General features: G+C 35.3%; 1 protein-coding gene across 2 annotated transcripts in view; it reads right to left on the reverse strand.

Moving 5' to 3' along the window:
* The window catches only part of LOC127855197 (uncharacterized), a 52,422-nt gene that overhangs the window by 20,949 nt on the left and 6,368 nt on the right, over nucleotides 1–25,105 (reverse strand). For both annotated transcript variants that reach the window (XM_052390611.1, XM_052390610.1), the window contains exons 6-16: nucleotides 24,446–24,572; nucleotides 16,521–16,663; nucleotides 13,216–13,441; nucleotides 12,249–12,435; nucleotides 11,039–11,175; nucleotides 9,846–9,909; nucleotides 8,304–8,506; nucleotides 7,768–7,948; nucleotides 3,631–3,805; nucleotides 971–1,199; nucleotides 357–464 (exon numbers count right to left, since the gene is read on the reverse strand). In XM_052390611.1, coding sequence (XP_052246571.1) covers nucleotides 357–464; nucleotides 971–1,199; nucleotides 3,631–3,805; nucleotides 7,768–7,948; nucleotides 8,304–8,506; nucleotides 9,846–9,909; nucleotides 11,039–11,175; nucleotides 12,249–12,435; nucleotides 13,216–13,441; nucleotides 16,521–16,663; nucleotides 24,446–24,572 — 1,780 coding nt within the window. The remainder of the gene's footprint in view (nucleotides 1–356; nucleotides 465–970; nucleotides 1,200–3,630; nucleotides 3,806–7,767; nucleotides 7,949–8,303; nucleotides 8,507–9,845; nucleotides 9,910–11,038; nucleotides 11,176–12,248; nucleotides 12,436–13,215; nucleotides 13,442–16,520; nucleotides 16,664–24,445; nucleotides 24,573–25,105) is intronic.

Below are 25,105 nucleotides of genomic sequence, written 5' to 3' on the forward strand. Positions count from 1 at the left end.
ATGTCAAAAATCAAAGGCTGACAATAGCAAAGTAAAATATCAAATATTATCAAACCACAAAAAACAGCTTAGTCTTAATGTCAAATATCTAAGGACAATGTTAATTTTCAGGCAATAACAAATTCCCAATGTCAAAAATTTGCCCCAATGTCAAATATATGAAGATAGAATGTAGTTAAGTATCAATGTCATTAGCATAATTTCAATTGAAAAACTTAGGAAAAAGTTCAAATTTCAATTACTTATGGACAAACAAGTTTATTCTCAATTTCAAATATTTAAAGATAGGCATTAACATGGTCACAAAGTCAAATATTTGAAGACTGTCCATATTTGCTTGTTCTCTGTTCAGTTACCTCATCTGCCTTGATGTTCAGACCAAAGATGTCATCCTCCAGGTCCGTGTCTTGCATTGTGTCATCATGTGAAGTGTCTTGCCCTGCCAACATCTCAGATTTGATCACCTGTCAACAGAAAACTAATGTGGTGTTTGCTCTTCTATATGATGCGTATATTTATTAATGTAATGTTAAAACTTTCATTTATTTCAGTCAACCGGCATTAAGAGGTTGGAACCCAATGTCATGACTTCCCGTTTTGAAAACTGCATACAATCAATAAACTAAAATGATCTACGCAGGTTAGTAACAAATAAAGAAGACATTTTATCCAACCCAAACTGTCTTGCATAATGTTGCCTGGAATTTTACAACTCCTATTATTGTCTTTAGCTTAAACAAGAAAAGAAAATCCATACTAAACCATACTAAATAACATGAAATGACATCCCCAAAATCATCACCATAATGTGAAGTTTGAATGAGCTTTTTCTGAAAGTAGGGAAACAGATTTATCAAACAGAGCCATATTTCATCCATTATCACCCCAAAAAAGGTTCAAATGAGAATACTACTAAAGCACAGTTTACAAAAGAAAACAACAACAACGAAAAACAACATAATAAACATACTTTCAACATCTTGCCGAGGTCCTTATTGGGGGTCTGTTTAGGGGTTCTGAACTTGCCCCCATAAGTGGAGGTCCATCCCTTAGCGCTGCCCTTTCTGCGTTCATGGGCCCGTGCCTGAGCCTGCGCAGTGAGCTTCTCCTCCATGTAATCCACATTGTCATGGAAATGGGACATTTCTGCCGCTAGCTCCATGTCGTCTTCCATTGACTGATCTGCCTCATTAGTTTTCCTGACCATGTTGGGATCATTGAAAATGTCAGCCAGTGAATATATGTCAGCATTTCAACAATGGGGAACAATTCACTTGTTTGATATATTAAAAGTGTAAAATAGCACTTTAGAAACATATTTTTACCTATTAGGACCTTACAGGGGTTTCATCAACTTAAAAATAGGTAAATTTTAACTACAAGTGGATTTGAATTCAAATCTATTTTTACTTAAGCTTCAGAATGAATCCAGGCAAAAATAGCAGAATGATTCTGGGTCTTATCGAAGACCATGATCTTAATTTTAAGCAAACAAGTGATGTCCTCTAAGCAAAAGCAAAACTATATATTGAATTTTGTTGATTTCAGAGTAAGATAACATTAAAAAATAAATAAAAAATACACAAATGGGTATACACTTTTTTTATCGATAAACACGGGTGAAATAAATATTCGATACCGTAATTACTCTATGTCCTGGACACTTAAAATTAGTTAACTTTGTTCATGTCCGAAATTTAGGGACAAATATTAAGGTGTCTGAAAATTATACTTATTTTAAAATGAATGCAATAAATCAAAGTACAATTATTTTCTTGTGAGTAACTCTTCTTTTTCTGCTTTTAGAAATTAATACAACTTCACAGCTTTGCTAACTCTTGCCTGAAATGATTAAGAACAAAAAAATAAAAACAGAAAACATTCTGCTTCCTTAATAGTATGACACTGTTTCAAATGCTGTTCATTATTTTCTAACGGTATACTTGGTTATTTACCCAATTAAGCGCATGTAATGGTCCATTGCCCTCAGGCAACCTGCCAGGTTTTATGACCATGATCAAAGTGTAACGAGATAAGCAAAAACAGGGCCAAAGTCTGTAGAAAAGCCCAGTAAAATATACTGTTCAAAAATTAGAGACATTAATAATGTCCGAAAACTTAGTCACGAAAAAAAAAATATTTTTGCTAAAAAAGAGGGTGTCCGAAAACTTAAGAGTGGACAAAAACTTAAAGAGTAATTACGGTAATTCAACTAAATGAACAAATATTCTGTTTTATTTATGCTTTAGTGGAGTAAATAGACTAAAACAGACAAAATACTTAAACGTCACATGCTAGTCATCAAAATATGTACTCACTATCACAAATGAATGTGGCTGTAAAAAGTGTAACAATCTGCATGGTTGTAGGTACATGATTGTTTAATAATTATAATATTCACCTTGATTCATGGCTTGTAAATATTCTACACACACTTTCATTAGTCAGGAAAAAAAACTGACACTGGTAGACCAATGTTATTGATGGGAAAATATTGGAATTTTTCTAAAATTTTTACTTAATCTTATATTTTCAATCAAACCCAGTTTTCTATCACCTATAAAATTCAGTTAAATTGAAAAGCATATAATAACAAGGGCTGTTTGTAAAACATGCATGCCCCCCCCCATATGGGCTGTCCTTTGTAGTGGCAGCCATTGTGTGAATACATTTTTTGTCACTGTGACCTTGACTTTTGACCTAGTGACCTGAAAATCAATAGGGGTCATCTGCGAGTCATGATCAATGTACCTATGAAGTTTCATGATCCTTGGCGTAAGCGTTCTTGAGTTATCATCCGGAAACAATTTTACTGTTTCGGGTCACCGTGACCTTGACCTTTGACCTAGTGACCTAAAAATCAATATGGGTCATCTGCGAGTCATGACCAATGTACATGTACCTATGAAGTTTCATGATCCTAGGTGTAAGGGTTCTTGAGTCATCATCCGGAAACCATTTACCTATTTCGGGTCACCGTGACCTTGACCTTTGACCTTGTGACCTCAAAATCAATAGGGGTCATTTGCGAGTCATGATCAATCTACCCATGAAGTTTCATGATCCTAGGCATATGTGTTCTTGAGTTATCATCCAGAAACCATTTTACTATTTCGGGTCACCATGACCTTGACCTTTGACCTAAAAATCAATAGGGGTCATCTGCGAGTCATGATCTATCTACCTATGAAGTTTCATGATCCTAGGCGTATGCGTTCTTGAGTTATCATCCGGAAACCATTTTACTATTTGAGTCACCGTGACCTTGACCTTTGACCTAGTGACCTCAAAATCAATAGGGGTCATCTGCAAGTCATGATCAATCTACCTATGAAGTTTCATGATCCTAGGCATATGTGTTCTTGAGTTATCATCCGGAAACCATTTTACTATTTCGGGTCACCATGACCTTGACCTTTGACCTAGTGACATAAAAATCGATAGGGGTCATCTGCGAGTCATGATCTATCAACTTATGAAGTTTTATGATCCTAGGTCTAAGCGTTCTTGAGTTATCATCCGGAAACCACCTGGTGGACGGACCGACAGACCGACCGACATGTGCAAAGCAATATACCCCCTCTTCTTCGAAGGGGGGCATAAATAGTAAACATTTAAGATGGTAATTACTCATGTAGTAGGTTTTCTCCAAACTTGAACAGATGACAGCCCTTTAGGTGGTCCTCAAACGAGGGTTTGGTGAGGATCATCTTGCAGCATATCGGGCAGTGGAAGTGGTAGCGCACCTTGTGGTAGCTACGGTCCACGCCGTTACAGTACTGGAAACAACGCAGCATGCTGTACCCTGGACAAACAGATATAGGGGATTAGCAACTATAATATATAAATACAAATCAGTGCTAAATCTGCTATTAATGGCATAGACCATGAAATGTGATTTTGAAACATCTCCGGTGAGGAAAATACCTTACCACATCCCAAACAACCTTCAAATGGTTATGAAAACTATTTTTAATTTGACCCAACAAAGTTATGACTAATTTGAAAAACAAAGTCTGGAATTAATAGAAATTAAATCATTTGAAAAGAGAAGAAATCACACCCATTCTTCAGTGATATAACTTATCTGATTAAGGATTTCTGTGTACTCCCTACTTTTGAATTTAAGGAGTTAAAACTGATTTTAGAGAGTCCAAAAATTAAGACACTTTTTTATATTCTGTATTTTTTGGTAATAACACATGTTTATCCATGAAATGTTAAATGTTCTCATTGTAAGGGAGTAACATATTTTTATTTTCTTAATATATTTTCTCAATTTTATTTTAAACAAGAGCTTGTCACAGTAGTGCCAAATCCCCGCCGAAATGTGTTTGCTTGTATGACAACATTTGTTTTAGAGAGTAGAATAATATTTGTAAAACAAATAAAGGGAGATAATTCAAAAACTATGGCTGAAAGAGTTATGGTTCATGTTCACTGCAATTCTCCTAGTTGCCATCTGTTTATATTTATAGTTTCAAATAAATCCCTTCAGTAGATTTAGAGTTATTCTCCGGACAAAAATTTACTTTATAATTAAAAAAAGGGAAATAATTCAAACACTAAGGTAGATAGTGTTATGGTTCTTAGTCACTGCACTTCTCCTACTTGCCATCTGTTTATATTTAAAGTTTCAAGTAAATCCCTTCAGTAGATTTAGAGTTATGCTCCGGACAAAAATTTACTTTGAAATTAAAAAAAAGGGAGATAATTCAAAAACTAAGGTAGATAGAGTTATGGTTCTTAGTCACTGTACTTCTCCTACTTGTCATCTGTTTATTTTTCAAGTTTCAAGTAAATCCCTTTAATAGATTTTCCGTTATGCTCCGCACAAAAATTTACTTTGAAATTATATAAAAGGGAGATAATTCAAAAACTTAGGTAGAGAGTGTTATGGTTCTTAGTCACTGCACTTCTCCTATTTGCCATCTGTTTAAATTTTAAGTTTCAAGTAAATTTCTTCAGTAGATTTAGAGTTAACTCTGGACAAAAATTTAATTAAAAATTATATAAAAGGGAAGATAATTCAAAAACTAAGGTAGAAAGAGTTATGGTTCTTAGTCACTGCACTTCTCCTGGTTGCCATCTGTTTATATTTCAAGTTTCAAGTAAATCCCTTTCGTAGATTTTGAGTTATGCTCCGGACAAAAATTTACTTTGAAATTAATAAATGGGGAGATAATTAAAAAACTAAGGTAGATAGAGTTATGGTTCTTAATCACTCCACTTCTCCTACTTGCCATCTGTTTATATTTTAAGGTTCAAGTAAATCCCTTCCGTAGATTTAGAGTTATGCTCCGGACAAAAATTTACTTTAAAATTATATAAAAGGGGAGATAATTAAAAAACTAAGGTAGATAGAGTTATGGTTTTTGGTCACTGCACTTCTCCTAGTTGCCATCTGTTTATATTTCAAGTTTCATATATAAGTTTCAAGTAAATCCCTTTAGTAGATTTAGAGTTATGCTCCGGAAAAAAAATTACTTTCAAGTTATATAAAAGGGGAGATAATTAAAAAACTAAGGTAGATAGAGTTATGCTTCTTGGTCACTGCACTTCTCCTAGTTGCCATCTGTTTATATTCTAAGTTTAAAGTAAATCCATTGCATAGATTTGGAGCAGGGATCATATTTTCCCGCAACATCAATCTGGATATAAATGGGGGAAAAAGTATCCGAAAATTTATGTCCGAAATCATGACAAATTACGTTAAAATATATACCATTGATTTTGCCATTCATGAAGGTGGTATAATAAATGTACAAGTAAAATTCCCTTAGGCATTTTTTTTTAACGAAACATACGAGTTTTCTCAACTGGTTTTATCATTTGCTATTTCATTGTTGTTTCGTGTGCTTTTTTATCAGACTTTTTTCATCGAACGTTGTCAACATTATTAATCTGTGTAAGTCTATACCGATGTCTGTGCGTAGGTTGGCTACTGACAATAACAAAACCAAATAATTAAGAAATAATGTGTGTACATTATAGTTTGTTGTCAAAATAACCCACGGCCGATAGTTTAGATGCGTATGGATTAAATCACGAGTGCAAAGCATGAGTGATTTGAAACCACGCATCTAATTTTCCGGTTGTGGGTTATTCAACAACAAACTACAAAGTACGCAAATTATATCGATTCTAACACGTTTTTTACTAAAGATTTATACAATGTATATCAATTTTCTTGTGTACTATTTTATGTGAAGTTTCGCACATAAAAATAACTTTCGGCTGTTCTGTCGATCAGATCCTCGACCTTCATTCATAATTATATTACCGGATTATAACGCTGGTGGAAAATGTATCGGCATGTTTTGTTTAGGTACAGGGCGTGCTTTCAGTATATAAGGTCCGGATGGGTCTTCAATCCGCTGTTCACAAGGTTTTGATTCTTGGTCTGACGTGCAATAAACCGGTCCTGACCTGTTTAGAGACTGCAGCGAATGGTTAATCACACCTAATCGAGATAAGAATGTCATAAGGGTGTGTTTGCATGTGCACTGTGTATTCGATTTCATGACATGGGAATTTTAGCAAACAGAATCTGACCGACTGTTTGGGATTTTCAATCGGTCTTTCATGACCCCAATCGATCTAGGACCGACAAAACCGAAAAAAAATATGATCCCTGATTTGGAGTTATGCTCTGGACAAAGTTTCGGACGGACGCACAGACAGACGGATGGACAGGACCAAATAACTATATCCCCTCCGAATTTTTTTTCGGCGGGATAAAAATCTATTTATTTTAAAAATGATGAGATTCTGAACAAAGTATTGCAGGCTATCATTGACCATATCAGCAAAGAGTTGCATTTGAACATTGTAATCACGTATGTCAAACATCGCAGTCTACACAGAGTGTGAGCATGTTTTCATAATGCCAATTTCAGTTATGTCCCGATTTTCTGCCTAATCAGTGTTCAATTTATGAAATGTTTCAATAATTAGTTTGCGTAAAGAACGTAACAGCATGTTTTTGAAATTTATTTAGGTGAAATGTTAATATTATTTGTGGTATAATTTTGTTAGAATAAACTTCGAAACTTTTAACAAAAATTAAAATATCTTAATGGTCTCTGTGCTGCAAAGTTTTTATGCAAAAATAAAATTGCAACAGGGAACCAAAATAAATAATTTATCAATATTTCTTTTCTTTTCGATGTGTTCAAGCAGAATGATGAGGGCCATATTGTTCAGATGCGCAAACATTTGGACATTCTGATTTCACAAAAGGAATAAGTAAACAAACAGATTTTTTTTATAATTCAAATGTGATTTTGTAAAAGTCAGACGAACTCCCTTGACTCAAATACAAGGAGTATGAGTTTCACGTGAAGGAGTCTCTCACTACCAGACTCCCGTTAATGTCCAACACTGTGCTTGAATAAAAACACTAAGGATTATATTTTTACGACTGAATACTGATCAATTATTTTACCACACAACCCAACAGACATTGTGCAAGGTACAAAAAGTCAAATATTAATACAAGTACAAAAATGTAATAGTGTACAACATTCTTTTTGAATTTTGCACATACAAAAAATCAGGAACATCTATGATGTGATAAAAAATTGAATAAATGTTTGCTTGTTTTTGATGTTTTGTTGTTGTTTTTTTTTGGAGGGGGGGAGGGGACATTCTTAAAAAAAAGAAAAACGGTTACAATTACCGTTACAATTTACAATTACAATCCTTAATCAAAATCTGTTACATTTACCTTCAAATTAAATGCTAAAGTCACTACCCCAGACTGACCTTTATATGGCACCCTCTGTTTCCAGTGTGTGATATAGTGCGCTACAAGATGCTGCTTGTAGGTGGGTACAAACTGGCGTGGTGGACACAGTCTGCAGTGATACATGCCACTACAGCAGTTGGGCTGATCACACTTGGTCAGCGGCAACTCATTGAAATTCTTGTAGTGAGAGAAATGCAGCTGAAATGGAATGGGAGAAAATATGGTTGAGTAATTTTGAAGGCAATTCTATGTGGTTCCTCTTGTAAACATTTGATTTAAGATATATCAAATGTAAGCCAAAGTTCAATACAATGTATGAGATCAACAATAAAAATCTTCTACCTAGAAAAGAATGATGTTTTTTTGCAACATCTCAGGGCAAAATACAGAAATTTTTACAGAAAAATATTCAGATCATGCAGATAATATGGGATCATTTCCAGCCTGATGCGTCTCACAAATAAGACAAATCATAAATGCCTGTTCTGCACTAATACTCAAAAATAAAACCGCACAAATTAAAATGATTTAATGGCTTTTAAAGTAAACTCACATTGAGTTGGTTTTCGTCAATAGAATTCATGGCTTCCTCTTCATCTGAGACTGCCTCTGCCTCTGTCTTGCGCTGTAGACATCTCCACAAGTGGTTCACAGTGAGACTGCGCTCCTTGCACAGGCTCTGGCACTGGGGGCAGTGGTAGTGCTTGTCACGTGTACCTGTACACTGGACCTTCTTACAGATTGGGATCTCAAACCCTGAAACATGGCAGGAACTCTTAATTTATAACACTGGATCTTCTTACAGATTGGGATCTCAAACCCTGAAACATAGCAGGGACTCTAATTTATAACACTGGATCTTCTTACAGATTGGGATCTCAAACCCTGAAACATAGCAGGGACTCTAATTTATAACACTGGATCTTCTTACAGATTGGGATCTCAAACCCTGAAACATTGCAGGGACTCTTATTCATAAATGTAATACTACTTTTGCATTGTCCACGGTGATAATTATTGTCCATGATGCACATACACTAGAAATTGCAGATTGGGATCTCAAACCCTGAAACATTGCAGTGGTTCTAATATATAAAATAGAGCTTTGTCACAGACGTGACAAATACCCCCACATGCCGCATTAACACAAAATATTTTGCATGTTTTCTTCACAGAAAGCAGCGGACACCATGCTCAATGTTTAAAATGCACTAAGTGACCCCGTGACCTAGTTTTTGACCCTGCATGGACCATGTTAAAACTAGACCTACACATCATCTCGATACAACTTCTGACCAAGTGTGGTGAAGATCGGATGAAAACTACTTGAATTAGAGAGCGGACACCATGCTGAATGTGTAATACATAGTAAGTGACCCAGTGACCTAGTTTTTGATCTGGCATGGCCAATGTTCAAGAGATTATCTCGATAAAACTTTTGACCATGTTTGGTGAAGATATTGGATGAAAACTACTTGAATTAGAGAGCTGACAAGATGCTGAATGTTTTAAACGCACTAAGTGACCCCGTGACCTAGTTTTTAACCCAGCATGACCAATATTCAAACTTGACCTAGACATCATCTAGATACAACTTCTGACCAAGTTTGGTGAAGAATGGATGACAAATACTTGAATTAGAGAGCAGACACCATGCTCAATGTTTAAAAAGCAGTAAGTGACCCCGTGACCTAGTTTTTGACCTGCCATGACCCATGTTTGAACTTGGCCTAAACATCATCTGGATACAACTTCTGACCATGTTTGGTGAAGCACGGATGAAAACTACTTAAAATTAGAGTGCGGACACCATGCTCAATGTTTAAAACGCACTAAGTGACCCTGTGACCAATTTTTTGACCCGGCATGACCCATATTCGAACTTGACCTAGACATCATCTAGATACATCATCAGACCAAGTTTGGTGAAGATCAGATGAAAACAACTTGAATGAGAGAGCGGACACTTAATACGGACCGATTGACCAACAGACAGACAAGTTCACACTGATATTTCCCATAAACAGAATTGTATCGGTAAACAAATTAATTGTGTCCTAATCAAGTAGTAAGTAGAAAGCAAATTTTATCTTACCATAAGCATTGATGACATCTGGGAATTTAGAGTCTGGGAGGACTAACAGTCGGTCTGGTATTCCCTGAAACACACAGATCAAATTAGGGCTAAAAATCAAAGTTTCATTTCTGGAGTGAACTATTTATTGGACTGTGGTCCAATAATTCTTTGCGCCTGACACAAAAGAAATACAATATCAAATCAATAGTTTGATGCCTATTTAAGTTTCATAAGCTGTTTGTAAGACTACTAAACAAACGAGCAAATTTGTTTTATTGATATCCCCCACCAAATAAATTTTGTTTATGGTTAGGTGTAGAACTAAAAGAAAAGGTATAAGTGAAGGGTTGTGCCTTTAATCAATTTTTTTTTATCTCATTTGAACCTGTGATGGGTTTGCAGACAATAAAATGCAGAATCCCTTGATGCATAGCAAAGGAATGACTAAATAATGAATAATTCATCAAATTTTTTACCTTTGGCCTCAATGTGTGACCTCGACCTTAGCCCCTAGGATTATGGGTGTTGAATGTGAAGCACCCCAAGATGATTGAGAACAACTATGGCAAGTTTCATGGGTCTGGCTCATGTGTTAATGAAGATAAAACTCTAAGATTATATTAAAAAGCATTTTTTCAAGATACAAAGGGCCATGACCTTAGCCCCTAGGTTTATGGGTGTTGAATGTGAAGCACCCCCAGATGATTGAAACAACTATGGCAAGTTTCCTGGCTCTGGCTCATGTGTTAATGGAGATAAAGCTCTAAGCTTATATTAAAAAGCATTTTTTCAAGATACAATGGGCCATAACTCAGTTATTAACAGATGGTGTACAATGCCATTTGGCGTGCAACATCCTCTTATCTATATATATACTCATACCAAGTTTCAATGAAATCTGCCAAAGCACTTCCAAGATATGGCTCCTGACACAAAAGTGCCGGACAGACAGGCGGAAAGACAGACGTTGGACAACGCCAAAACAATACCCCTCCCCCTATGGCCGGGGAAAAAACAAGTACTGGGTACACAAGGATGTTGATGATGAAAGTGATGATGAAACTGAGAGTGTTGATCATGTTGATGATATTGAGGATGATGATCATCATGATGATGATTATGATGATGATATTGAGGATTAGGATGAGGATCTTGATGAACACATGCAGATGAGGATTGAGAGGGTGTTAGTGAGTATTGGATGTAAGTACCAGTTTCCTCATATGCCTCAACATGTGTCTGGCGTATGCGTTCCTCTTGAGTATCTGCTGACAGCAGAACACGCAGTGGTAGTGGCCATAGGTCCTCTCCGCACTGCAGTCTTGGAAACACTTCACTATCATCAGATCTGCACATAGGCAATGTAAAGCATGTATGATGAGAGAAACAAAGGCTAGCCTTTGATCACTGATATTCCAGTTTGACATAGAAATTAAATGGCATATAATACAGCTATAAAAATAAATTTCGGGAACTTCACAAAACAAGATACGAGTCCATAGGGAACAGATGCCCCCCACATTTAACTTATGTATCGTAACACACAATTTTGACCTTTAACTTCTAAGTGCGACATTAACCTCCGTTGTAGCAAAAGAGGTTTTACGTCTTATGATGTTTAAAATTCGGGCCAAGTAACTTTAAAATCCATCCATATATGGCAAAGTTATGGCTTAGACACAAAATCTCAAAAGGACATCTGGACACTTGCCTTGCAGACATACAGACACTCAGTGCAATTGCTTTATGCCAACTTCTTTGAAGAGGGGGGGGGGGGGCATAAAAACCATATGATTTTACCACAAACATTTTTATTTGAGATATTAAAGATCCAATAAAACCTGTTAATTCAATTTCATTCATTTCAACAAACACAAGTACTACCACATTGTATACCTATTGCACAACGCATCATGTGCTTTATAAACAAATATTCTCGATTTTATTTCACTCATCTATTTTTACACACTGGGTGCTTTTAAACACAAACAGCAGAAGAGCACTTTAAAGTTATGCACTGGCCTATCACTATCTCTTATTTCGCTAAATATCAAACAAAAAGTGCTGGAATTCTGAAACTTCTGTGCAAATATGCAATTTTCTCTGCATACTATTAATGAAATTGCTGTATTGCAACCCTGTGCTGTACAATATGTCTCCCTTGAATTGAATCGGGTTCTGAGAAAACTGGGCATAATGCATGTGCGTAAAGTGTTGTCCCAGATTAGCCTGTGCAGACCGCTTTTATGGTATTTTTAGTTTTAAAGGATGTCCCTCCTTACCGAAAATCAAGTTAAGGCGAAAAAGTCATCCCTGATTAGCCTGTGCAAACTGCACAGGCTTATTTGGGATGACACTTTACCCACATGCTTTCAAACCCATTTTCACAGAGCAAGACACAATTGTTATAAGACCCCCTACCATCATACTGCACGCCGTGTGCGAAGTGCGTCAGCTCCAGATGATCCTGTACACGCCCTGCCTTGGCAGGTATGAAGTGACTGGGGTCACAGAACGGACAGTGGACCATCTTGCAGTTACATGTGGGCACATCACACTTGGTGAGGTTGATGGTGCAGCTCGGGCCCAGGAACGTGGGATGATCCTTCTGAATGAGACAGGGGCACTTACTGTGAAATACTGACTGTGACTGTGAGAAAGAGGGACAAAACTGTCTTTAGACCTTTCACAAAAGCAATTAATATTGTTCAAATTCCAGTCAAAATGACAAATTGTGTGTTCACTGCAGATATGCTGCTCCTCATTGTCAAAATACAATGTTAAGTATTTTTTATAAGTCTAGTTGCTCGACATTACAAAGTAATTGCTATATTGCTCTATCCACAGCCTATTCTCTCCCGCCCAGAGAAAACCACTAATTATCTATCTTTCTGTTTATCTTACATTATGTTTAGTAACTGATAAATAAATGTGTTTTGGGCAGGTTATAATTCAGATGAACAGACCTATTGGGAAAAAATTGCTTCAGGAAATTTGGAAAACCACTATAATAGTATCACTAGATCAAAGTGTGAAGACAAGTTGATGGTAAAAAGACTAACAAGCCAAGATTCCATGCTAAGCTACCAAGGGAAAAGTGCATTCCACTTATGATAAACAGAGCTATGATTACATTTTTCAGATATATGCTGAGCTTAAGGCTAGTGTGCTTTATTTCAAAAGCATCTTTTGCTACAGCACAACAAATCAATAAGAGACGCACATCAATGTTAATTTATCTTGCAAAAACATAATACAAAGTGTACCGAAGAGATACAAACATGTGGAAATAAGCCTTTTTCTACACCTTCACATTAGTATTGAACATTGAGTTGTCAGCCAGGGATTACCCGATGTCCTCCTACATGTGTACCCAGTACAAACTTACCCTTTTTCTGGCACGAGCATACATGCGCTGTTTCTGTGAAACTTTTGGAACATGACTGGACCAGTTTCCCGTGACACCACTGCCTCGTGTTGGGGTCTCACTGAATGATGAGTCGTCTAATTCGCCCGCATCACTTGCATCTTCATTCTCATACTCGTCTTCATTATCATCAGGGGCAGTGTACTGCTGATGCACTCCATGCCTGGGGATCACCTCCCCTGGTCGACTGAGATACATGTACATGGTGCTTTTGTAATATTTATTTTCAGAGATTGTTCAACAGAACAGTATTACTATAATTGTGCATAAAATCCATGTGAATTTCACATCTATACATTAATAACACATGATAAAATTATTGCACATCCTTGCACAGTAAAAACTCACTCAACAACCACGTCATTTTTTCACAATTTTGAACAGTTCATATCTCATTTTTCACAATTTTGAACAGTTCCTATCTCATTTTTCACAATTTGAACAGTTCCTATCTTATTTTTCACAAAATGGGGCCGGGGCAAAGGCCGCTTAAAAAAACAGGAAAAAAAGACCGCAGACAGCTAGAGTATCTTTGCTATCAAACATACAAGTATTTTACATAAGTCAACATAACGATTTAACAACACATAAAATATTTTCTGTCAACCAAATTAAAACCAAAAATACTTGCAGTGGCAAAGCAAATATAGTGTCTCCCTAGCAATAAGTGGGTTGTGGGATTATTCCCCACTCTGGGAGTTTTCTAGGGCTCACAAGGGTCAAAAATATTCTTCAGGTCGGGTCGGCGGGTCAAAATTTAAATACCCGACACAGTGGGGTTTTTTAATGAAATATTGGGTGTTATTCGGCCCCATTCTCCCATCTCTAGAGTATATATATTTTGCCCTCAAATATTAGAAAAATTCCCCTCTCGGAAGTGTTATTCAATTTTAATCAATACCGCATTTAAATACGTCTTTATTTACTAATTTATTTACTATAATTTTCCTGAACTGCCATATCCAAGTGTTTACTTTCTTTTAGCCTTTTACTCCTTTAACGCAAACAGTACATAGTTCACTATCACGACTTTCGCTTACGATATCTACCTTAAACCGTACGTATTCCACCATGTCCCACAACAGCAAAAGCTATCGGAAATAAATTTGACAATCTGTTTTAACTTAAATGGTAGTTGAAACACAGAATTCTTTTAAATCACGCATTTTAGATGTTCTCAGAAATGGTTTAAACACAAGGGACAGAATGAGGAAGATTTTGGTAGAATTATATTGCCTGTACGAACTTCAACATTGAAATGACATAAAATATTTATCGGTGTATTATATTCTATAGTATTACTATTATCAATGGCCAAATGTTGCAAGAGCATTTACACACAAAAGCATACAAGATTGCTACGTTACTATGTGTATATTGGATTTAAAAAAATGTTGTTTTGCCGTATATATTTTGGAATAATGTTTTTCTCTCTATGTATGTTGAATTATAGTGGTAAAACTTGATTTTGTACTGTTACTAGCTAAGCATTTAAATTTCCCCATTTACGCGCGAATTTCCCCCCCCCCCTCAGGGGACCCGACCCCTTTCCCCCCAAAACTGAAAAAAAACACTGCCGGAGAAAATTTGGGTCGAGTCGGGTCAGATAAGACTTAAGTTAAATAAAATAAAAATACAACCGTGTTGAACTTAATTAGCAAACGGAAGTATTACTTGGAATAGCGATCAAAAGTGCTTGTAGTTGTTCAGGAAAAACAACCTGTCAAGCAAATATCAAGCTTGTTTTATTTTGAGGAGAGAAGCCAAAATAACTTTCACAGTAAGCTCTAACTGCATTTTCTACTTTGAAGTCAATATATTTTAGAATTAAAAAGTTTCGTATTTTACCGTCACCATTTTGGGATATGAATAACAAATTAAACTCGACATTTCTGCTTTTGGAGCGTCACTTCTATTCATGTATGACTTTCTGTAATAACAACACTGCTTAAACTGATAACGGGTGTGATTTTACTTCACTTGTTTAAAAGAAGTTATTTGACTACACGTACAACATGTAAATATTGTACTTCGTAGCTTGTGACCCGAACCAGTGTTGTTTGCAGAACTTTGACCCGGATCCCTGAATATTTTTTTGACCTGCGGATTTGGGTTTTTTCGGGTACCTGTTTGAGCACTAAAGTTTTCTAAAGATCTCTAAAGACACCACAAACTGTGTCTACACAGGAAACCGAATCAAACAAGCAAATTTGTTGTATTGATATCCCCGGCAAATCAACTTTGTTTATGGATGGGTTCAAATCCCTTGATGTATGGAAGTCATTAAATAGTGAATAGTAATTGTTTTATGACTTCCAATTCTACTCATTGATGCCAATACATCCATGAAGTTTTATGTTGAAATCTTGTAGCGTAATTGAGATACAGCCTTGAAATGTTACATCATACAAAAACACCAAAGGGCAATAACTCTACTTTAAAAAGTGCATGGCACTTCTTCCCATTGATTTCTACACACCCATGAAGTTTCATGTTGAAATTTTGCATTGTATTTAAATTACAGCTCTGAAAAGTTCCATCATACAAAAACAACAAAGGGCAATAACTTTTATTAAAAAAAGTGACGGGTTATGTTTCTTACCCATGGCACTTCTCCTCATTAATATATATACATATATACAACCATGTAGTTTCATGTAAGTCTTGCATTGTATAGTTTCAGATGTAGCCCTGTAAAGTTACATCATACAATCAAACAAACAAAGAGCAATAACTCGTATTAAAGAGAATGTAGGGTTATGGTTCTTGTGCATGGCACTTCCTCCATTGATATCTATACATCTATGAAATTTCATGTTGATATTCTCTATAAATTCTGCGATATAGGCCTAAAATGTTTTTTGACAGACAAACAGTCGTCTGACAGAAAACGCCAAGTCTATATTGGGGGAGAGGGGGGGGGGGGAGGGGGGCGAAGGGTGATAAAAAGTCATGGTGAGGATTAGGATTTTGACAAAATCAAGCTAAAAAAATAGGTTTAAAATGGGTGAGGACCAATCTGAACAAATGAGTCGTGTTCTGAAAAAAAATGGTCATAATGCATGTGCGTAATCAGGGACGACACTTTCCGCTTTAATGTTATTTTTGGCTTATATGAAGTCTCTTCTTAGCAAAATTCAAAGTTAGGCGGAAAGTGTCGTCCCTGATTAACCTATGCGGACTGCATAGGGAGGCTAATCTGGGACGACACTTTACACACATGCATTATGCCCAGTTTTCTCAAAACGCGACTCAAATTATCTTACAGAGGTTGGCTGACTCCAGGCATGTGTTTATGTTCCAAGGAGCCTTCTGTAAACTGATTCTTGTCCTGTATTACCATCGCCGGACAGCGTATTGTCTTGTTACGTACGGAGCAAATCCAGTACCTCCTGCCATCCTTAAGAACCTGCAAACATTTTGATATTGAGGCAAACATCTAGATAGAAAAATGTATCAGTCATTTTTTTGGAAAACTGTTGTTAAAATATTGCAAAGGTCCCCAAACACTTTGCTCGAGGAAGATTTTTTCTTCGCTGAATATTATTATACAAGTCGATATCATGGCAGGTCTCTGAACACAATTTCAAAGCAGAAAGTAACATTTCAGTAATTTTATCAATCTTAATTGTACGCAATGACCTGAGTAACATTCAGGGACTATAACTATAAATTATGTCTTTGAATCCTCAATATTTTGAGGGTTGTGCTTGATAATGTTTTTTATCCCATTTTCACCGCGACATTGACGGTATAACACGTTGTGGAATATACTTGCTTGTATTCAACACTGTGGAATATACCTGTCTCGTGCACGAACTACTTTTTAAATGACGTCATGCGATATGCGCTAAAATTAGGTCTATATTGTTTGGTTCATTGATCGAATTTTAAGGTCACCCATTAGAAGAAAATGTGCATATTTTGCAGAAATATATATATAATTTATATATATATATATATATATATATATATATATATATATGGGCCGTGTCGCGGCAAAACCTGTATTCGTGACAAAATTTCACATTTTTTGTTTTCTATGGATTGATAAAGACTGTTCTGTGCTTGTTATTATACCAAATTTATAGATATAGCCCCATTACTTACTGAGAAATTTTTATTTTAGTAACAGCACTGCAGAGGTGTTTTGACGTTAACAACGTTTTCAAGTAAACCGCATTCAGATGTATGTTACATCAAAATCCACACCTATAAACAAGACATGAAATAACATTTAAGAACACATTTATTTTGTTAAAAATATATTATCAGGTATCTATTTGTTCTAAAAATAGTTGTGATTAACATTAAACTGTAATTTAACATACGTTGCTTAGCAACAAAGTCAACTTATATTTACATCGACCAGCAAACCATACAGTTTAAATCATTTTTTTCTAAACCAATCTCACATATTTTCACAACATATCATTCAGTTTTTCATAGGAATGCACACATCAAAACAAACATTATCAATTAAACCATTAATACATAAACCAACAATATCCAATAATAGTAATAATAAAAAAAAATCATTGTGTTGAAATGTTAGATTTTTATTTCCCAAAAGTGCTTTTCCTAAAAATTAAGAGTCGAGTAATCTTTAATAATTTTTATAATTATTCTTAGCATGTTCACAATTTATTTATCGTACAGCTTATATTGTATGCAGAATTCTTCGTTTGCCATGAATTCTATAGAAACGAGCAGAAGTGAATACAAATATTTCATTTGATATGAAAAAGTGCTATTTAAATGTGTTATAAATAAACCAATGTATTCAAACAGACATTAAAGGATATTCAAAAAGAAGTGAAGAATAAGTTTGAAGTTATTTGTCATTCGCCTGTAAATATTGACATTATAATGTGTGTAAACTTTCGCCGTAGATGCGATAGATGCGACGACATAACTATAGTTATGTTTCTGGGCAAGGGCAAGCAGCATCCTTGTTAGCATCGCTGAGATATGGCCTGACAACTTTGTACAAGTACTCATGTCTGTTTCGGCTGAGTCGTTTGGCCTCTACAATCTGCGGTCGTTGGTATGGAATATGGACGCCATCCATAGCCACTGTAACCTTGACCTCTGGACATCCGACTCTCGTGCGCATGGTGACCACACCTGGCTCTTTCGTCGTCATGCGGAAGTACTGATATTGTCTGAAAATAAAAATAAATACTATTTTGGCAAACATTTTAATACGTTTGGATAGGACACAAAATTATGATGCATTTGCGAATAATATTCATTTGCATTCTTTCGCTTTGTATTGCACTTTAGGAATTTTACACTTTTCGTTAAACATCAGTATAAAACCGTTATACAGAAAAAAAACTATTAACAATTCTACTCAGTGGTGTGAACATTTTCAACCAATTATCATATGCCTACGTTAGTAAACACCTTATCGCTGGTACAGGACAAAACAGTCGGGACAAAAAACCTTTCCAATCCCGCCAGTTCCATGCCGGATACCTCACTGCTTTATTGGATGCTGAGGACATATTCACCATCTGGGTCAATGAGTCCATTGTCTCAATGTTCGACCTCCTGAATTTCAATGATCAGATTGCTAGTATTGTCAGGAGAAGAAATGTAAACTCGATCTTATTCTACATGCTAAATAAATAACACACTTCATACAAGGAAAATTTACCTTTTTTTAAATTCTTACACATACAACAAAGGCGACTTTTAGGTACCTGTAAAGTTTCTTTAAATTCCCAAATCCACTGTCAACCAGACACCTGGCATGTCCTGGTATTTGCATGTGGTATTCTATCACGTCATGTCTGCCGGTCATCACACGCCATGTGAAATAGCCAATTAGGTAGCGGTTCTTCTTCTGACCTGTAAAATATTGCAGACCATATGTTTACATTCTAAAAACACGTACTAAAACGTTACTATATTTTTTTTCTTTGTTATTAAGGTAACGTTACGCATTCTATTAAGCCAACTTTAAAAGAAAAATCAAACAATTATTACCATATGCTATATATTCATAGATATAAATAATGTTTACTTGTTAAGAACACAATATTTACTCATATGTTTGAAATATTTATTCAAATATAACTAAATGAATCATATGATTGATTACCACTGGATAATTTTACAAAATAATACCTGGACAATTATCCGCATGGATGGAGCATGTCGATTCACCACGCCCGTGGGTGTCTAGCACCATATCCAGCATCGAGATGACAGCATTGGGTCCGTGTGTTTGGGTACCATCTATACCCATAGTTTCACTTTCATCAATCAAAAAATTGAGCTGTTTATGCAGTCCATCTATCCTTACACCAAAAATCTGTACTTTGCGAAGGGACATGAAAGAAATTTGCCCCATTTGCCGCGAGAAGTGAGGAATGGATACATTTTGACTAAAATCAAAAGTATAGTGGTTTGTTCTTGTATCAGAACTTAATATGCCTGTTTCCTTGGCACGCTTTACACAGTCATTATAAAGTTCTCTTTCTTTTTGGGCATTTATCACATGTTGTTTGAAGTTTTCGGCAGCCTCTAACTTTTCACTCTCTTCTATTGCCTTCATAATGTTATTTCTATGGCCTTTACATGTTGCGCATACATCATCCCTAGGCGAAGCTATTCTAATGTGACACAGACAGCTTTTCCAAATTTCACAGAAAGCAGTTCGCTGTAAAGATCTAACCCCAGCCTCGCGACAACTTTCTATATACTCTTTATGAATGGTTAGTTTTGTTTTACCACTGTCAAGATAAATTGGAGGAGTATTGTCGCTTCCTCTGGGAGCTGCTGGTTGGGGATACCATACGAGTCCGCATAATTTTGCAAAAATTCAACCACGCGTTTTACATCATCATAATTGACGGCTTGTGATGGTTTCTTTCCTACGTTTCCATGTTTCTTGGCAATGGACCATTCTGCTTATAATGGTCTACAAGATTTTCTAAAGCTGATCTACCAATGTCATTAACCAGCATAAACGTTTTCTTGCAAACTGGCTTTTGGAATGCATTGTACGAAACCATCGAACGTTTCCTTGGCTTCCCTCGTTTTGTAGTCAGGCCATTTCCACACTTAAGATTACTCATGACAATACTATCCTTCTCTTCCTTTGTCAATTCTTTCATGTTCAATATATGATGGTATACCTGGCCAATTTCAAAATTAACAGTACACTTACTCTTGCAACCACATCCGATCTCGAGAAACTGCCTGACAGTTGCATAGTCAGCGTCCATGTCACCACTGGCGCATGCACCACTGACAATGTATGTATCGTCCACATCACTTTCATACTCATCACTGTTGTTACATACAATGCCATGTTGGTGAATTAAATTTCTGGCTCTACAATCAACACTATTTGCTGCTGAACTGTTTTCCTCCTCACTAAATGAATGATAATTTGGGGAATTTATATAAGTCCCATCATCGGAATTTGAGCTCACCTGAGATGCCGATGGAGTTCGCCCAATGTGGTCGGACAATAAATTTCCAGTTCCTGGAAACGTATATAGTCTATGCCAATTATTCAAACATTAAATAATCGATATGTGTTTCTATACGCGAAATTACAGAAATTTGTTTTTGCACTCAGTCATTGAATCAAAGTAGACAATGTAGATCTATATGTGCGATATGCAAGCTATTTCCTACCGAAACAAGGATAATAAGTGACAAAAATCTTCCAAACTTCTATGCAATAATCTTTCCTGCATATTAATCTATTTAAATCTATAAAGAAGTTGGATAAATAATAATTTAGAGACTATGGTCGAGTTTATAATAAAAATCGAAAACAAAAACTAACAAATAACAAATGCTATTTTGCTTTGAATTATAAAAACTGTTTAGCCTTTAGGATCGGCACAACAAATTAGAATCGATCGGGTTCAATATTGGTTTTTGTAGTAACCCCATGGTTGCAATAAAAGGTTGGGATAAACTCTTACAATAATTCATATACAAATAAAAATAACAAACTTTTAGTCTGATAAGTTATAACGTAAATAAATTTTCGTTCACTGAATATCTTAACAACGTTTAACATGGTGGTTAATTTGTAAACACGTCTAGTTCGCTATATTCTATTAAATATTTGGATCAAACCAATTTTGCAAAATAGCCAATAATAATAAAATATACTACTTACTTCTATTTCATTATCCATATCACATCATTTCATATTTAATACAAATATAAAACTGTCCAAAACAGCTACACAGATCCACATGTTGCAGTGATGACGAAATCGCGCAAATTAAATAAAATGTTGACGTCACTTTACAGAGAATTTACCAACGTCATAACTGATGTCACGAATACAGGTTTTGCCGCGACACGGCCCATATATATATATATATATATATATATATATATATATATATATATATATATATATATATATGACATATTCCCCGAAAGAAATGTTGAAATAAAATATAAAATTACACGATTTTTGTTTTGTTGTTTTTTTATTTATATTTACTTTACCACTGAATTATTTTTCATAAGAAACAAAGTCGACAAAACTTAAGCTTCAAAATTATACGACCTTCAACCTTTAAATCTGGTCATATGACATAATTTTTCGCCATCCATATAATGAATCAGCTGATTGATGGCGTCATAAAATGACATACTTATTGCGTCATTTTCCCCATTTTTTTTTACGATTTATTATAAACGCGACTTATTTCACATGTTTTCTACATGTACTGTATGTCGACATATCTGAATTGTCAATTGATCACATTTTCCTTATTTCGTGTAATGTGCATTGTTTATAACCAAAGCATATACTTTTGACATTTAACTTAAATATTAAGAATGTACAACAAGCCATACACATATCGCACAGTTCATGAATAATCTGCTATGTTTGCTTTCCTATTTAATTCACGTTAGGCATAGAGCTGTGTAAAGTATAAGATGGTAAAAATAGCACCACACTGGAATTGGGAACGTCCCATTTTGTACACGGGTATTTTCTAATCATTTATCTGTTGTGTACTGGAATGTTTGCCATTCTTTGTGTATTTATATATTAAATTATTTTCTCGTACAATAAGGGCATTTACCATAGATAAATAAAACATTGTGCAAGTTTAAACATAATTATGTTTGTATGCAGAAATCTGCAAATGCAACCGAGTTTACCAACGGCTATTATTAGATAAACTGCTCCGGTTCATTTGAACAGCAGTAATGTAGAGTACATGACGTAGCGTGTGACGAAGAAGAAAGTTTATCGCGTTCATAAACTCATTTGAATGAAGTGATAGAATGGCATAAGGGTCTTTATTTAACTATGCTAAAATAATTATTTAAGACCCTAGATGCAATATCGTCAATTATTGAGTTAAATGGATTATTAGATGGATTTTAAAGGATTATTAAAGGTAAGATACTAGTTCTTACGTGTTTTGATTTTTGTTTGTACTTTTGTCGTTCCCTGTTCTTGGGGAAATGATTTTAACATGGGCGCCATTGATGCATCGGATCACACACGGCATACCCATAACATTTTATAAAAAACACGTTCTGCGCGTCCTTAAATTCGTCGTCCGAAGTCGGAAAACGTATTGCCCTGTATATTTTGTCAAATGAAGTGTCAGTCGCTGCAATTGTCTGTTTACTCGTCAAAATTGTCAAGGTCTTCCATAGCTAAAGAAACTTCAGCGTACAGTTTATTTAGTATTGACAGACCTGTACAAAGTCGCGCCAGTTAAAAATCATAAAAAGCGACATTTAAAGTTATGGTAGCCAGAACTAGGTCGTCGATGGTGTACATGTATGTTGACATCGACAGCATTTTGTCAGGAGCAATCGCCGCCATATTGGATTTTGATCATTTTCTTTCGAAAATAAAATGAATTATAGTAAAGTAAAATCTTCTTTTCGCGGTCGTAATGTGTTAAAATTCTCATACTGCGTAAAATTGAATGTAGGCATATGGTGATATTTTTACTTGTTTTACAGTTTGTGTGTGAATTTTTTTAAGACTATTTTGCGTACCAGAACAAATACATGTATATCACTACGCATGGTTACATTTGTCAGATTTTAAGCGCTTTTATGACTGAATTAAAATTATTGTTAAGGTTATTAGATCTATTTATGTTAAATGTCACGTTGAAAAAATCAAATCGCCAAGGCTCGCGCTTCCGGCGTTCTAAGCCTTGCAACATAAACTTCTCTGTATTCAACGCTAACCTAGTATTCTCTATATCTCAATCAGTTAAGCAGAAAAAAATGACACTCAAACCTTGAAGTTTGCTTGATAACTTTAGACACATTAATGTTATTGAATATTACATATTTGTTGGTTTTTATTACTGAAGTCAAATATAAGACTTTGGATGATAACATTTGTAGAATATACTTGATCAATCTTGATTTCATATTGCAGGTCTGAGACCAATGAGGCATATAAAAAGACCAAAGAAATTACTGGCATTCCGTACAACAATTCTTCTTAAATTTTCCAGTCACTACATTTTTAGCAAATTGTTGGCTTTGTTGTACTTACCATTTTCAGTCTCTACAGTGTACTTTTCTACGATAAAATCATGACCAGTTATTTAGGAAGGTGATTGTAGCAAGCATTGATAGAGTCCTATATTAGAAGAAGATCCCTGGTTTCATGGTTGATCACACCCACACAAATCTATGAAACATTATTATGTAATGACTGGGGTTTTTGTAGCAATTTTGGGGAAATGAGTCTGGTTGAATTGGGATTTTTTTTATTGATAAAAGTGGCAAATTTGGTTATTTTTTTATCAACAAATACTGACACAACAGGTGTTTTCCTGTTGTTTTTTTTTAAATTGGGATTTTTTTTAGAGTTTTGGTTTGGGATTGGGCCTGTTTGCTTTGGGATCGGGTCCGTTTTACGGCCTTTTTACATTGCAGAAAAAAAAACTAAATGAGTCACATTGCTTTTGCAGTTTGTAAATGCACATATTTATTTCATACTAAAAAGCCTTCTTCAGTGAAATAGAATATATTGATTGTACAGAATTTCTTTACGTAAACATGTTCATGAATATATGTCAGCAAAAGACAGGAATTTTGATATAATAGGTGACATTCACTTTCACTCATCTTGATACATACATTGTACTCAAGCACGGAAATGTAAACCTATTATACATCAAGACACTAGCATAGTTGCCATTGTTTGTACCTTTTTCTGTGTGAACTGGTATCCAAACTTGTCCTTGAGAAGATCGAGGCCAGCCTTGGAGCCTTCCTTGATGATCACATAGTCCTGCCTGCCAAACACTGGCTTCTGCTGCTTGGACACCCGCCGCCTAATGGACAGACATCGGTTTATCAGTCTTTGTCTTTAAGTTGTTTTAGCACATGTCTGTTTTGGTTGGGTGCTTTGCAAATTCTTGAAACCAAAGCACTTGTTGAACCATGAAATGTAATCCACTTTATTTCATAATGTTATTTTACCAGAATCAATTAATCCTTCTAATGTGGGTTATGATATGCAACACATAATTCACATTTTCAATCGAGAAAGGCTATAAATGGCATGTTTAAATAAATTAGAAGTATTTACATCATGATTCATACAATTATATCACAAAATATTATTGTACAAAAAAAAAATCCTGTTCAAAAATCAACTTTTAAAGGGACCTGTTCACGTTTTGGTACATTGACAAAATTGATTTTTTTGTTTCAGATTCACAAAATTTTGATGTAGTTATGATAAGTGAAAGGAAACAGTAATATTGAACATTTACCATGCTCTAAAATATCCATTGTGTGCATCTTTTCAAGATTAAAAAAACGAAGATAATAAAGCGCTAGAAACATGAAACGATTGAATAAT

This window comes from Dreissena polymorpha, chromosome 13 (genome assembly GCF_020536995.1).
Source record: "Dreissena polymorpha isolate Duluth1 chromosome 13, UMN_Dpol_1.0, whole genome shotgun sequence".
NCBI lineage: Eukaryota > Metazoa > Mollusca > Bivalvia > Myida > Dreissenidae > Dreissena > Dreissena polymorpha.